At 43.8% G+C, this 14,738-nt stretch overlaps 1 protein-coding gene across 4 annotated transcripts; it reads left to right on the forward strand.

The window, feature by feature from the left end:
• The first annotated feature begins 956 nt into the window (after positions 1-956).
• Positions 957-9,143, forward strand: tbxta (T-box transcription factor Ta). 4 transcript variants are annotated; one of them, XM_072716359.1, is made up of 9 exons: positions 957-1,011; positions 4,340-4,536; positions 5,128-5,392; positions 5,747-5,881; positions 5,989-6,050; positions 6,199-6,260; positions 6,620-6,790; positions 7,698-7,821; positions 7,966-9,143. In XM_072716359.1, exons 2-9 carry the CDS (start codon positions 4,352-4,354, stop codon positions 8,222-8,224), a joined length of 1,263 nt encoding a protein of 420 aa, XP_072572460.1. In that variant the 5' UTR covers positions 957-1,011; positions 4,340-4,351; the 3' UTR covers positions 8,225-9,143. The 4 variants fall into 4 exon arrangements, with proteins under 4 accessions (XP_072572460.1, XP_072572461.1, XP_072572462.1 ...); XM_072716360.1 differs by lacking the exon at positions 957-1,011 and adding an exon at positions 1,043-1,099; XM_072716361.1 differs by lacking the exon at positions 957-1,011 and adding an exon at positions 1,177-1,361.
• The last annotated feature ends 5,595 nt before the right edge of the window (positions 9,144-14,738 follow it).

Consider the following 14,738-nt stretch of genomic DNA (forward strand, 5'->3'; position numbering starts at 1 on the left):
ACCAAAGAATAAACAGACACAGAAAAAGGTGCCATTCAAATCGTTGCATAATTAAGTTCATCTTAAATTTACCTCAAAGGCTTTTTCCTCCTATTTGACTCAGTATTTGACTGCAGTAGATTGATCATTTTCTGAAAACAATTTGAAGCTTTAAAAAGTCATTAAAAAACCGAGTAACATGAGACAGCAGCAGCCAGGCGAGAATTAGAGGCTGCTGGGATTTACGGCCCAAACATTGTTAGCCTTAGCTCGCTATTGCAGCAACCAGCAGAAAGCCAGGTTGGTTGTTAGGTAAACATGAACCCTGAGTTTGGGATTCATTAACAAAGCAAATGTAAGTGAATGCAAAGCTAATATGAAAAGTACAAGAAAGGCAAATAACAATCTCAGGCAGTAGATTCACTGCCAACGATACATAATGTTCATATTTGTCTACATAATGTTTGCACTGACATGTTTAGAACTGAGCTGGTGTTTCTGATCTAAACAGGAAAATTTGCAAATATTACACCTTAATAGGGAGCAAACTGCAGATTCCTCACTCTAAAGGCAGTAAGGAGATAGCTTAAGATTAACAACCACAACCAAAATCACAAAGAACGAGACGTGTGATATGGTGATATGACCAAAACAATCGCCATACCCCTTATTAGGACTCAGGGTTAGCGAGTTGCCGAGGGCTCTGTCTGGCTGCCATACAGACAGTGGCTGTTTGCCATGAGCCTCCCCCGCTGTGGGCTCTCCCCCACTTCCCGGAGCTGATTCGTTCCCTTCTTTTTGTTTACTCATTTAGGCCAGAGTAGTCCACTGGAAAATATGCTACATCTAATAACAGCCCCCTTTGTGAAATACCAGACCTCTGTAATATTTTGCACCTAAGTGTCTATATGCTGCAGCCTGAGAGAAGCAGCCAAGCTCAACTCTCCCAAAACCAGAAATACTGTGGAGAGTGAGGGAGGTGGCATCCTATGCTGTGCGCAAATCTGTATACTACACAGAGTGAGCGAGGAGGTATTCTATACTTTGTGCTAATCTGCATACTTCACAGGGTGAGCGAGGAGGCATCCTGTGCTGTGCGCTAATCTGCATACTACACAGGGTGAGCGAGGAGGTATTCTATACTTTGTGCTAATCTGCATACTTCACAGAGTGAGCGAGGAGGCATCCTGTGCTGTGCGCTAATCTGTATACTGCACAGGGTGAGCGAGGAGGTATTCTATACTGTGCGCTAATCTGAATACTACACAGGGTGAGTGAGGAGGCATCCTGTGCTGTGCACTAATCAGAATACTACACAGAGCGGGCGGGGAGGCATCCTGTGCTGTGCTAAAATCTGTATACTACACAGAGTGAGCGAGGAGGTATTCTATACTGTGCGCTAATCTGCATACTACACAGGGTGAGCGAGGAGGCATCCTGTGCTGTGTGCTAATCTGCATACTACACAGAGCGGGCAGGGAGGCATCCTGTGCTGTGTGCTAATCTGCATACTACACAGAGCGAGTGGGGAGGCATCCTGTGCTGTGTGCTAATCTGCATACTACACAGAGCAAGTGGGGAGGCATCCTGTGCTGTGTACTAATCTGCATACTACACAGAGTGGGCAGGGAGGCATCCTGTGCTGTGTACTAATCTGCATACTACACAGAGTGGGCAGGGAGGCATCCTGTGCTGTGCGCTAATCTGCATACTACACAGAGCGAGTGGGGAGGCATCCTGTGCTGTGCACTAATCAGAATACTACACAAAGCGGGCGGGGAGGCATCCTGTGCTGTGCGCTAATCAGAATACTACACAGAGCGGGCGGGGAGGCATCCTGTGCTGTGTGCTAATCAGAATACTACACAGAGCGGGCGGGGAGGCATCCTGTGCTGTGTGCTAATCTGCGTACTACACAGAGCGGGCGGGGAGGCATCCTGTGCTGTGCACTAATCAGAATACTACACAGAGCGGGCGAGGAGGCATCCTGTGCTGTGCGCTAATCTGCATACTACACAGAGCGAGTGGGGAGGCATCCTGTGCTGTGCGCTAATCTGCATACTACACAGAGCGGGCGGGGAGGCATCCTGTGCTGTGCACTAATCAGAATACTACACAGAGCGGGCGAGGAGGCATCCTGTGCTGTGCGCTAATCTGCATACTACACAGAGCGAGCGGGGAGGCATCCTGTGCTGTGTGCTAATCTGCGTACTACACAGAGCGAGTGGGGAGGCATCCTGTGCTGTGTGCTAATCTGCAGTCAGGAAATCAGTTCTGAAGTTTAATCCAAACTCAGAATGTTATTTTCTCAAAATCGATTGATTTGTTTTGGTGCCTACTTGAAGTACAACAATGTCAAGTATGATTGAAATGCCATTATAACTTTGGTTTACTCGTAATGACTTTTATAGACATCTGTAATTCATTAGCAACAAAACACAAATATATTAATCATTACTGGCACCGTTATACACTTATATTTACCACAGTACAGTTCAATATATTCTGAAAATTCTTAATTTTAAATATCAGATAATCTAGAATGTAATATCTCCTTAAGATAGTCTTTATAATGAGTTCAATTTCATTATTTTTTGCTTGAGTTATGTGACAGTCTGAGGCCTAGAAATGACATCAGCTAAGACTCATTGTCGCATAGAAAAATATTGCTTCAAAATGGCTGATTTTTCCCATCTGTCATCCAATATGTGGTGCCCAGCTCTGGTCTATGATATTATCTTAAATGACGTTTGACTCTGCGGGAGACGAGGGCATGGCTGGGGAATGTCCCCCGTAAGCAGCCGACGTCAGCTCGTTTCGGGCTTCAAAACAAAAAGAGGCTCTACGTGCCATATAAAAAAAAGATCACTGCTACCTTTCCGGGATGTAAAGGTGTGACAGGCTTCTGTTTTACGGCCCCTTGCAGTGGAGCTGCAGGAAATGCGTCGTTAAAGCCAGTCATGCCTCATGGTTCATCAAAAAAAGTTTAAGAAGACAGAAAAGGGGGAAAAACATTGCATTCTGTTCTCAAATCAAGTCATTAAGGTGCTTGCATGTACAGAACTAATTTCAGTCCATATTTAAACAAAGGTTCTCCTGTCACAAGATGTGAACCTCAGCACAGGGTTGAGCAGTTGGTGTTGCCCTTTACTAGACAGAGCACAGCCCCATGTGCCCTTTCTGAAATCTGTGGTTCTGCCTTCTACTTAATTCCTCTGATCCATTCAGAAGCTGTGGGACTCTTTGTTTGAAGGTTGTTAATGTGACTATGCCTAGAAATAAAATGGTATAGGACACTTACAAATAAACATGAATCTCAAATTTGGTGGCATTGATTTATGTGAGATACAGATTCATTTTTGTTGTTTATTTAAGATTAAAGGTGTTTAAAAATAATTTTAAAACTAAAAACCAAGCAGTCAGTGAAACATGATATAATTTGCGAACAAATGACATCTCAGCGACCATCATGCGGTGTAAGTCATTATGTCTATTTAGAGAAACACGAGATCTATCATTTTAATTCATATTAAAATTGTGTGTAATTGCTCAACAGAATATAACGTTTACTTGTCAAATCACATTTTCGATTCTTAAATAAAAAAACAAAGGTCATCAGATTCTTAGGTTGAGCTGTTACGTATTGAAATGAACCAATTTTACATCACAATACATTTTTTTTTCAATTAACGGGAAAAGTCATTGCAAAGATTCTTCTATATTACAGTATTGGAAATACAGAACCGTACTGCGAAATACTTCGCAGACAGCGGCGCATCTCTGTTCGTCAATTGATCGGAGCTCAGGGTTTTTCCAGTAACGTGCGTGGTTCTCCAAGTAAAAATATAAAAGCACAAGACCCGGACAGAAGTACAGTAATGCATTTCACTCGTTTAAAATAAATTCATTGTTGTGACCTTTGAGAATGTAGGTTGCTTGAGATATGTTATAATTCTATTTTTCTTTTTCATCATAAATGGCTAAACATGTTGCTAACAAGTCAATCAGCATTCAACAATCGTGAAATTGGAAATAACTTTTTTGGCTATCTATCAAGGACTGTAGGTTGATAACAGTTATCAGATAATCAGTGTTTCCGAGGATGGCATCTACTTAAATCTCTTTAAGTATCTGGTCATTACCAAAAGTAACGGTTTGGTCGGCATGAGTCAACAAAGCGTAGGGGGGTCCGCTCTTTACAGGCGACCACCCATGTGATGGGGAGGGGCCTATAACTGTAGGCCCCGCCTATTTTCCACACGTGGACCTCGAGTGGGCCTTTAAACACGCACTAACCGCTCAAGTGGAGTGATCGCTGCCAGTCGAGGATTGTTCAACTGTCCCAACGAACCTGTTTCAGCCCGCTTACGAGATGAGTTCCTCCAGTACCGATCAATGCATCGACCATCTCCTAAGTGCGGTGGAGAGCGAGTTTCAGAAGGGCAGCGAGAAGGGCGACGCTTCGGAGAGGGATATTAAACTGGGCCTGGAAGATGGAGAGCTGTGGACAAAATTTAAAGAACTGACCAACGAAATGATCGTTACTAAAACTGGCAGGTTGGTTTCTGATTTCTCCAAAAACAGCTGTACAGTTACAATGTGCTGATATTAACTTATTAAGCGTACTGTAAATCACTAACCTTTAACATTTAGTATTTAGTATAGAGAACAAATAGCAGTTGTAACCACTGGAATAAGCAGTTGTAACGAATTTTAGCCTAGTAAAATTCACATAACTACCCAGATAGCACACATATGTTGAAATGACATTGATTCCATATCAGGCAAAAAGGCTGAAACAACGTTGATCTTCAATGTTTCACTTTATATCAACATTGAATCAAGGTTTTGCCACCAACAATTTTTCAAAATCTGACCAAAGATCAATTCAGTTTCAACGTTGATAATTTAACACTGACCATAATTAAACGCATTTGACTATAATTCAACGCTGAAACAATGACATGTGCTATCTGGGTAATTTGTAAATGTTTAAGAATCAGATATAATAATTGAGTTAAACATTATAGCATTACATCCTTTGCATTACTGTTCTGTAATTGAGGGAGTCTATCGCACGTAAAAATTTTCGATAATCACTTAGTACTGCAACTTCTGTAATTCATTGACATCTTATCCTGTTTTCAGGCGGATGTTCCCCGTACTTAGAGTAAATGTGTCTGGCCTTGATCCCAATGCGATGTATTCCGTCCTGCTGGATTTCGTGGCGGCCGACAGCAATCGGTGGAAATACGTTAACGGGGAGTGGGTCCCAGGAGGCAAACCCGAACCCCAAAGTCCAAGCTGCGTCTACATCCACCCAGACTCACCCAATTTCGGAGCGCACTGGATGAAAGCTCCTGTCTCCTTCAGCAAAGTCAAATTGTCTAATAAACTCAACGGGGGAGGACAGGTAAGGCGGTTGTATTTGTTTACATCCTGCCGTGACCTTTGTGTTGTATGCGACGTGCGCATTTATATGCTAATTGGCATTACAGCTAGTAGGCGGTGAGTCTCATTCATACTCTTTCGACGGGCTTTACTGAAGCCGCAAGTCGAAGCTCCCCATTGATCGGATTGTAATCAGACGGGACTGGATAGACATTGGTTTCCTTAATTTTTAAAAATTATTATGATATTTGAAACAAATTATTTAAAAAGTTTATTTTAAAAGAATTGTATATTAATGCGGATAACGTGACGTTTTGCCCATCACTGTCAGTAATAATTATCACACCGTAACGCGTGCCTGTGCCTCGTTTGTCAGATAATGCTGAACTCCTTGCACAAGTACGAGCCCCGCATCCACATCGTGAAAGTCGGGGGGATTCAGAAGATGATCAGTAGTCAATCATTTCCAGAGACGCAGTTCATCGCAGTCACTGCTTATCAGAACGAGGAGGTGAGTGCCGCCTTAGATTTTTCACTTCACTTGGCAGAACTAAGACGTTCTCCTCCTAAGGGTTCAAACAAACAAAGTTTGTGACTTTCTCTGCAACTTTCTCCAAGATCACAGCACTGAAGATCAAGCACAACCCATTTGCTAAAGCTTTCCTGGATGCTAAGGAGAGGTGAGACACTTTAATTGCCCAGAGGAGCTCATGCTAAATTCAGCTTAAACTTCTGCTTAGGAGGACGGTCACAGAACACTTATCTCTTTTCCTGTCATGGTGGAAGCGAGTGGACTAACTTATGCGTTTTATGTGCTTTGATTGACAGAAGTGACCACAAGGATGTGTCTGAACACAGCGGGGATGGTCAGCAGTCTGGATACTCACAGCGTAAGCCGTCACATGACCTGTGTGCCCCTCCCCCCACCCTGGAGACGCTCCTCAGAGCCATAAAACTGCTCACACTTCTCTCATGTTGGAACGTTCCGGCGAAGTACTCCATGGTTTATCAGCTTTCAGAAATTATTCTGCATACGTATATTAAATGTCTTTTTTTGGTGGACTTCCAGTGTAATGCTGTTGAATAACTTTAGCATGTCGGGCAGCTTGGGGCAGTTGTAGATGACCCAGGTACCCTGCTGATGTCGTGTGTTAGGCGTGTGCTGCAGACCCCTGTGCCCCTAGTCAACTTCAAACCTGCCCCCCCCCCCCCCACTCCCATTATTAACGACTTTGTTTTTGCCTTGCAGTCAGTGGCTGGTTTCTGTCTGGAAATGGCTCCATCTGCCCCAGCAGCAGCCCTCCTCAGTTCAGCGGCGGCCCCCTCCCTTCTGGCTCCTACTGTGAGCGCTACTCTGGCCTGCGGGCCCAGCGGGCTTCCCCCTACCCCAGTCATTACTCTCACCGCAACACCAGCACGAGTAAGAGCCCTTCCGCCTTTCCTCTGTCCGTGCTCGCATTTTGCTCGCTAATCTTCAGCCGGGATAAACAAAGATGCAATTAGCCTGGTCCATATCGCCAGCTTCGTTTTTCATTCGGTTATTATTAGTTTGTTATTCGTTATAATACAGTTCCTTCCATTCAGCTGAATGCTAAAATAATGATGAGAGATGTGGGCTGACCCCTAGCAGCAGTTTGGTGTTCTTGATTGGCAGGCAGCTGGGAGAGAGCAAATATGTGGACTGTCTGGGGGTCCCCAAGGACTGGGTTGGGAAACACAGATTTAGATGATTTTAATGCCACTCTAGGCCTAACTGAAAATGAATATGTAGTAGGTTTTCCTCTGTTAATCGGAAAAAGCTTTATTGATCCCAGGAGGGAAATTGCTCCTAATACTACTACTACTACTACTACTAATAATAATAATTTATTATTATTATTATTATTATTATTATTATTATTATTACTACTATTATTATTATTATTATCATCATCATGCTACAATTAGAGACACCATTGGACACAATGAACACTACATAACTGGATGGAAAAATAATATATCACAAACAAAAATTAAAATAAAATAAACAAAAATAAAAATATAAAGGATAGAATAGATATCAAATAAACTATAATATAAACTAGGAGAAAAGATATATAATCTGTTTTCTGTAAACTACTATAATAACTGTGTAACTAGTTTGCATTGTAATAGATAAATTAGCTGTATATGCCTCATATCCGAGGCTGGGCTGTCATACTGTTGAATGAAGCACTTCTTCTCCTTTTTGCTTCAGCATATTATAATTGTTAATAATATAGATATAGATAAAGCATTGACTGAAATGGGCTGCGCAAGAAACTCAGCCTAACGTCTTGTCTTTCCAGACAACTACATGGACAACGGCTCTACAAGCCTGTCTCCCCATGACGCCTGGCCCCCCCTGCAGATCCCCAACTCGGCCCCGATGGGCCCCCTGCCCCACTCTGCCAATCCCACCACCAGCGCCAGGTGAGAGTCGCCCCCCTTGCCTGCCAGTTGGCCTCAGGATGTAGGCCGATCGATCAGAGCACTGCGAAAAAGCCACTTGGCGATCGGCACATTAATAGGCACCTGGAATCTGTATTTAAAGTCTGCCCTGTGGCCTGTTTGCAGCCAGTACCCCAGCCTGTGGTCCGTGACTGGGACGTCCCTGAGCCCTTCGAGCTCCCCGGCGGGTGGCCTGACGTCGCAGTTCCTGCGCGGCTCGTCAGTGTCGTATTCCGGCCTGACGGGCTCGTCCCTGCCAGCCTCCTCGCCCTCGTCCATGTACGACGCGGGACTGGCCGAGGTCGGTGCCGCCGACGCCCAGTTTGAGAGCTCCATCGCCCGGCTCACCGCCTCCTGGACCACACCCGTGGCACAGAGCTACTAAGCCAGCAAGCTACGGGCCTTCCCTGGGAGTAATGGCACTCCCTCTCGTCGAATGACACGGAGTGTTTGTCTCTCAGAGGATGCTGCGCGTTTAGCGTGGACAGAGCGGATCTCCACTGCACACCCTGTCTGATCCAGAGTAAGCGGGACTGCCAGTTCCAGCAGGAGGCAGGCTGCCAAAGAAACTGCCGTCTGGGCTCTCAGGCTCCACACACTCTACGTTTCCGCAGCTGAAGACTCACTGAGGCCTTATTTGAATGGATGCTGTATGCGTGTCGTTCTGGATTACCTTAAAGGAAGAGGTACCGCTTTAAACGCTGTGATTGGTCAGAGAGGCAGTCATTCTTGTTATCCCTCAAGGATTCCAAGATAGGACCACTGGAAACCCTCCTTAATTTGTGTTTAATAAAAGATGAAACTGTTGTAGTTAAAGCTCTAGCCGTGTATGTAAAATTAACACTGATTAATTGGTAGGCTTAAGCTAAACCTAACTTGCCTTTTTTCTAAGTTTGCTGTCCTGAAAGACATAACATGCCCGGTGGGGAGCCAGTCTGAGAACAGAGCAGATCTTTCACATTTGTGCAGAAAATCATTGCTTTTTATTCCAAAAGAACAAAACACAAATGTGTGTGTGTATATATTTGTTGTCTGCTTGTACCTGCATTGACCCTCTGTAAACTTTATTTATGTAATTTTAAAAGTAAATTATTTTTTCCTTTCAAAGCATGGTTGACGTGATCTTTCCTGTTTTGTGTGTGTGTGTCCCTGCCTCCATCGCTTCACACACCATTTACTGCTTCTTTAAAGGTTTCTTGAAAAAATAATTGAAAGCATTCCCTTCTGGACTGTGTGGCACAAGGGATACTGAGATGTGTACCGATGAAACAATTCATGAATAAACTTGTCAAATGTTTTTCCAATTCCTGTCCATCTATCAGTTTTCTGTTCCACTTCTGGTATTTGTCTCTCTAGAAATGTAGTTTTACTTTTTACTCCAAGAATGCAAATACTATTAAAGAAATAACACTATTAACCCTGTGACTGCCGGGGAGCAGCTGGAACCTGTAAATCCTGAGCAACCAGAGCCCTAAATATCCCGTCATATTCACGTGGAGACGGGAGCAGCGCATGCAAAATGCCTGTGTGTCTTTAAATCCCTGTAATATGTTGATGGTGTGTAACCTAATTCCCAAATAATCATTATAAACTGCCACCAACACTGCCTTTTTGATAAGCCACTACGAAGACTTAACTAGTCAATATTCATTTTTTTAATGTTCGTAATAATGCAGAGAGCCCAAGTATTCAGATCACCCTTTTATGACTATTACAAAATAATTTAGCTTCTAAACATATAAACATGAACCTAAGACGGACAGAGGCAGTACCTGGAGTGATTTAAGTGGGGTGGGGGGGGGGGGGTGTTTGAAGGCCTCTCTCAGGGCCCCGCTGGTGAGATCACTCTGCAGACCCTGAGCTTTAAACAGGCAACCTCCCAGGCTTCCAGTCCCCTCAGCATTGTAACCTGCTGAGCCCCCCCCAAGACCCAGGCAGTGTGTGGTCAGCAGCAGACCCCAATAGAGGTGCTGCACTATGTACCCGGACTTCACATATGCGAAGCACCTGCTCAGCCGCTGGGCTGCATCCCCCAAACTAAGAATAAAATGCATATAATCATCTCTGACTTCTGACATGGTTTTTCAAACGTTTACATTGATTAATTAATCTGGATTATGAGAGGCAGATATGGGGGAAAATAATGTATGAGAAGTATAGCAGTGGCAGTAGACATGAAATGGGCACAAGACTACATTTCAGAACTGCACTGGCTATTGGGATAATAATTGCGCGTTTATTAACTGAAATTCACCTGTCATGGTGGTGAGCGGTTTTGTGACAATGCACAATAACACAAACAAAAACAAACACAAATCCAGACAATATAGTTTTTATTTCATTCTGTGGCAGAGGGCCAGTGTTTGGAGACACAAAAGCTAATGCCAATGGCCCGAATACAGAAAATACTATAAATATACTTAGATGCCTAGAATTCTACCTTGGACAGCTTGATTTAGCAATATTCATATTTCTGTTTGTTTTACTCAGAGGGATGAAAGAATCTTCCAGGCTTGCGGAAAGACCGTAAAATGAGCATCACACTGTCTAGTGAATCTCAGCAAGGAATGGCTGCACAATTAATGTGACGAGATGATGTGTGGAGATTGCCAGCGCAGAAAAACACGAGGGTCCATGTCAGTGGCACCCCCTTGTCAAAACTCGCAGGAGGGTGTCACACGCCACTTTCAAATTTACAATTTTGCGTCATCAATCCATCCATCTTCCAACAGCTCATCCAGGACGGGGGGGCCCGGAGCCTGTTCCAGCAGCACAGGGCACACGGCTGGGGTACAGCCTGGACGGGACACACAGATGCACTTACTCACACATGTGGGAAATTGCGAGACACCCATCGGCCTGGCTGCGTTTCTGGATGGGGGGGAACATGCTGATAGCCTTGCACTTCAGTGGCTCTCAGCCATGAGTGTTCCGGGCTCCTCAGCCCCCGGTGACCTCGCTCAGGATTAGCAGCTGCCGCAGGAACCAGGGAAGCCAGTAAGGTGCAGAAAAAGATATTTTTGAATAACCTAAAATAATTCCGGTTTAATTTGGTCTGTGGATAATGCTCAGTAAAAGCACACCAGGGAAGAGATGAATCAAAGACATATTGTCTCAGATCAAGACTCGTTTTCCTCCATCATCCTTAAACTATATTTCAAATGATCTATTAAAGTATCGTAGCAGGCTCAGTGTGAGATCTGACAGCCTCATGGACATTTTCACATATCTCAGCCTCTGTGAAGCCTTTAAAGTTCCTTCTCAGTTACACAGTACTGTCCCCAAACTCAGCAGCCTTCTGGCAGTCCCACAGGCCTGAGTTAGATGCCTTTTTTCTACAGATTACACTTTCAGATTCAGATTGATTGAAAACTGATGCTTTTCTTACTTTCTTTTCCTATTTAGTGTCCATTAATAACAAACTTAGTTAACTTAGTTTCTAAAATACACTGTTATTGTCTTGTTATATGTCAACCATTATTCAATAAAGATTGAATGACTGGAAAACTAACTAAACAAAAATCACTGATAGCTCTGACAACAGAATAGCAACTTTAGAGTACGATAATGGCTATGAATGATGTTGGGGGTGGGTGGGGGGGGGGGTACCCCCACACACCCTTGCTTCACCTCTGGAATCATCTATAAAATATCCACGTCTATATGCCTAAATCAGTGTTTCAAAAATCAGCAAATGACTCAAATAAGCAGAGGTGGGTAGTTCAGGTCCAGAGAGTAAAAATCCAGATCAACATTATGTTTCAACCAACCAGCTGAGTGCTCTGTGACTCTTTATACACAACTGGTTGGTTGAAACAAAATCGTGGTTTGGACTCTCTGGACCTGATTTACCCAACTCAAATAAGGCAAGTTAAATTGCATGATCAGACATGGTTAACCTCATTATTTCCATTGGAATATACAAATCAGGTAGTTAAAAATCAGCATTTGATTTTGGCCAGCAGTGCTGCAGCAGAAAGCATCAGTAGTTGATGTTTTGTTTGTAGTATTTGCCTTAGATGCTTGTGTAAGTTTGTCAGTCAGTCACCCAACAAGGATGTCAATTAAAGTGAAAGGCACACGCTCATCTTTGCCCAGGGCTAAAACCAGGAAATAAAAGCTGCAGGGTTTGTTTGCAGTCAAAGCGTACTTTGCTGCTTCAGGGTTAGAAGCAGATGCTCAGGACTTTGGTGCATCTATCTGTGGGGAGAGTTAAGCACACAATTCAGGCGCTCTGCCCCTCCTGGCTTGTGGCCACTATTTGCCCCCATTAATTGAGCCCTGAGGAGTCGGACTTTAAAAGTGCCTCAAATACGTTTTAGGAGAGCGATGCTGCCATGTGGCCGATGCGCAATCACTACTTGAAAGGCCAGGAGCTGAGTTGCACTCTTGTGCGGAAAGGTCAGGGAGATCGATCCTATCCAAGACAAACAGAAGTCAGGCCTACAGCTGTGTCCAGGTGGGTTAGTGCAGTTTTACTCTGGAGACATACTTCATGATATGATGAATTCTGCACCCAGTAGTTACTATTTGAGATTAATCACTTTCAATTCAATTCCATTCAATTCAGTTCAATTCAATTCAATTTGTACAGCGCCTTTCATTGTGTGTACAGCTGAACCACACCGGATGAGTTCCTCAGGAAGCCAAATAGGATGTTACAGTCCAGCTTCACCACTGGGTACCTTTTTCCCCTTTGGAAAAAGAAAGACATGCTTATTGACAACACAGAAGGCTGCAAGTGCCAGCTGAATCTTTAGATTCAGCCAATTCCTGTTCTTCAAATAAAGTCACCAAGAAGGTCAACTCGTCTCCTCGGCGGTTCATGGAATAACTGGAAAACTACTTTTTCATAAATGTTCCACAAATGTGGCAGTAAACAAAAAAGCTGGAGACTGAATCCCTCATTTTTGCAAACCCAGATGCAACTATGGCTGTGATTCACCTCGTGAATCGTGAAGCTCTCCGGCTACTTTGTGGTGGGAATGGGTCAGCGTGCTCTGATGTGACTCCACTGGCGTGGCTGGGGGGGGGGGGGTTGGGGTGAGGGGGGTAGAGTGTTTGCCCAGCAACAGCCCCTGCTGCCCCAGCCTCTGATCTTCATGGCTCTTCATTAAAGAAGGAATTCTCGGACCCTGGTGAGACATTGCTCAGCGCTGAGGGCATCTTCATGCCCGTGACCACACCCAGTGGAAGTGCCCAGACCTTCCCCCCCACCCCCCGTTCCTCTCTGTGTGTTTACACTTACAGAGCGCAAACAAAACCAGTAGCCTGACAGTACTGGCCCCTGTGCCTCTGATTGGCCACTGAGGTATTTCTGTCAGTCATGTTATGGGACTAAGACATCAGACCAACCTGAATCACTAAACCCATTGCTGATACTTCGTCAGTGGTGATAAAAATATAAATATATTTATTTATATATTTTGTATATTTCTCTCCTGTAGTATATGCTTATATATTTACATGGTGCTCTGTCTTTGATATTATGTCTTCTGTTTGGTATGTGTCAACTGTGCCCAGACGGAACATGCAGAGTAAGACTTTCATTATATGGTGTAACTAATTGTTTACCGTGCATATGACAATAAACTTCTTAACTTAAAAATATCCCAGGGGATTTGTATTGGAGGTTTCCATTACAGCTGTTCTTAAAATCACCATGAATGTCTCGACTGAAGCAATGGAGGATTTTAAGAGTGACATGATAAACACCTTGAAGATGGATGGATTGATGACGCAAACTCATTGAAGGAGCAGATTGTGTAGTTAAGGGCAACTCATCGGAAAGCTGTTGAAGTTCCAAGAGAGTTCTTGCTGTAGAGCTCTCAACCAAGGTGCTGACTCTCCCCAACTAAAAAAAAAAACCACGTGTATAAATGCAGGTCATGTTGGAAGGGGGAGGGGCTGGTTGACATAAAAATAAAACGGAAAAATGCCCAAACAGAAGTTATTTCCCACCTTCCTGAATCCAGAATGCTGTTCCCCAGAGAAATGCCATATATAGTTTGCTCTCTAGCCAATCACCAGTAACATCATGACCATTTTCCTGCTAATCAGGCTGTAAAACGATCCTCTGTACCAATAGTTAGCATCCAATTGCTGTAGAAATGGATCCCCCACATGACGCCAAAACTGTACAGCATTGCTGAACATGATCCCTTTGTTGTCAGAAGCAGGCCGCAGTGCTTCAGCTGCTTGGGGTTATATGGCTTTATTGCACTCTCACCAAGCTTCTGGTTTTGAAGTGTGAAAACTAGAAGCCAGTAAATTGACAGACAGAAGTGCTGCCTGACTTATACTGCGGGATATTTTACTGGAGCAATTCAGTACTTAAAGGTACCTCTTTGGAACTGAGTGTTTTACTCACCGGTCTAGTTTAACAAATACAGGCATCCAGGAAATGTCTTGGACACTGTATAGTAAACCTGCACACACCACAGGCCTTTATACAATTTTCATTTTTTATAGCATTCAACTTTATTCACAACCTGTGGGGAAGTTTGGTTAACTTTAATTTCTGTGCAACCAATAATTTAATACTTACGGCCAGAAACAGGACATGCAAAAAATGGCTTATGCATAAAACCGCTTAAAAATGTACTTTTAAAAATAAAAAGCACAGATCGCAGGGTGTGAGACAGGGCAATGTCACCTGGCAAGCGCATTAATTCCCCGCTAAATGACCCAGCGCCCCCCCCCCCCCATTTCTCTCCCTTGTGCCAATGCTGAAGCAGCACTCTTCTTTTTCTTACTCTTCGCCGTTTTTGTTCAGCGCTCCTCTGCTCAAGTCTCCAAACGAAGGCCCTTGTCCTTCCTCTCATGCCTGTTATGTTTTGTTAGGATTTTGTTTGGCGTCCTGCCTGGAGCAAATCTTAGTGACCTTTTCCAAATAACTC

Source organism: Paramormyrops kingsleyae, chromosome 9, assembly GCF_048594095.1.
Source record: "Paramormyrops kingsleyae isolate MSU_618 chromosome 9, PKINGS_0.4, whole genome shotgun sequence".
Classification (NCBI taxonomy): Eukaryota; Metazoa; Chordata; class Actinopteri; order Osteoglossiformes; family Mormyridae; genus Paramormyrops; species Paramormyrops kingsleyae.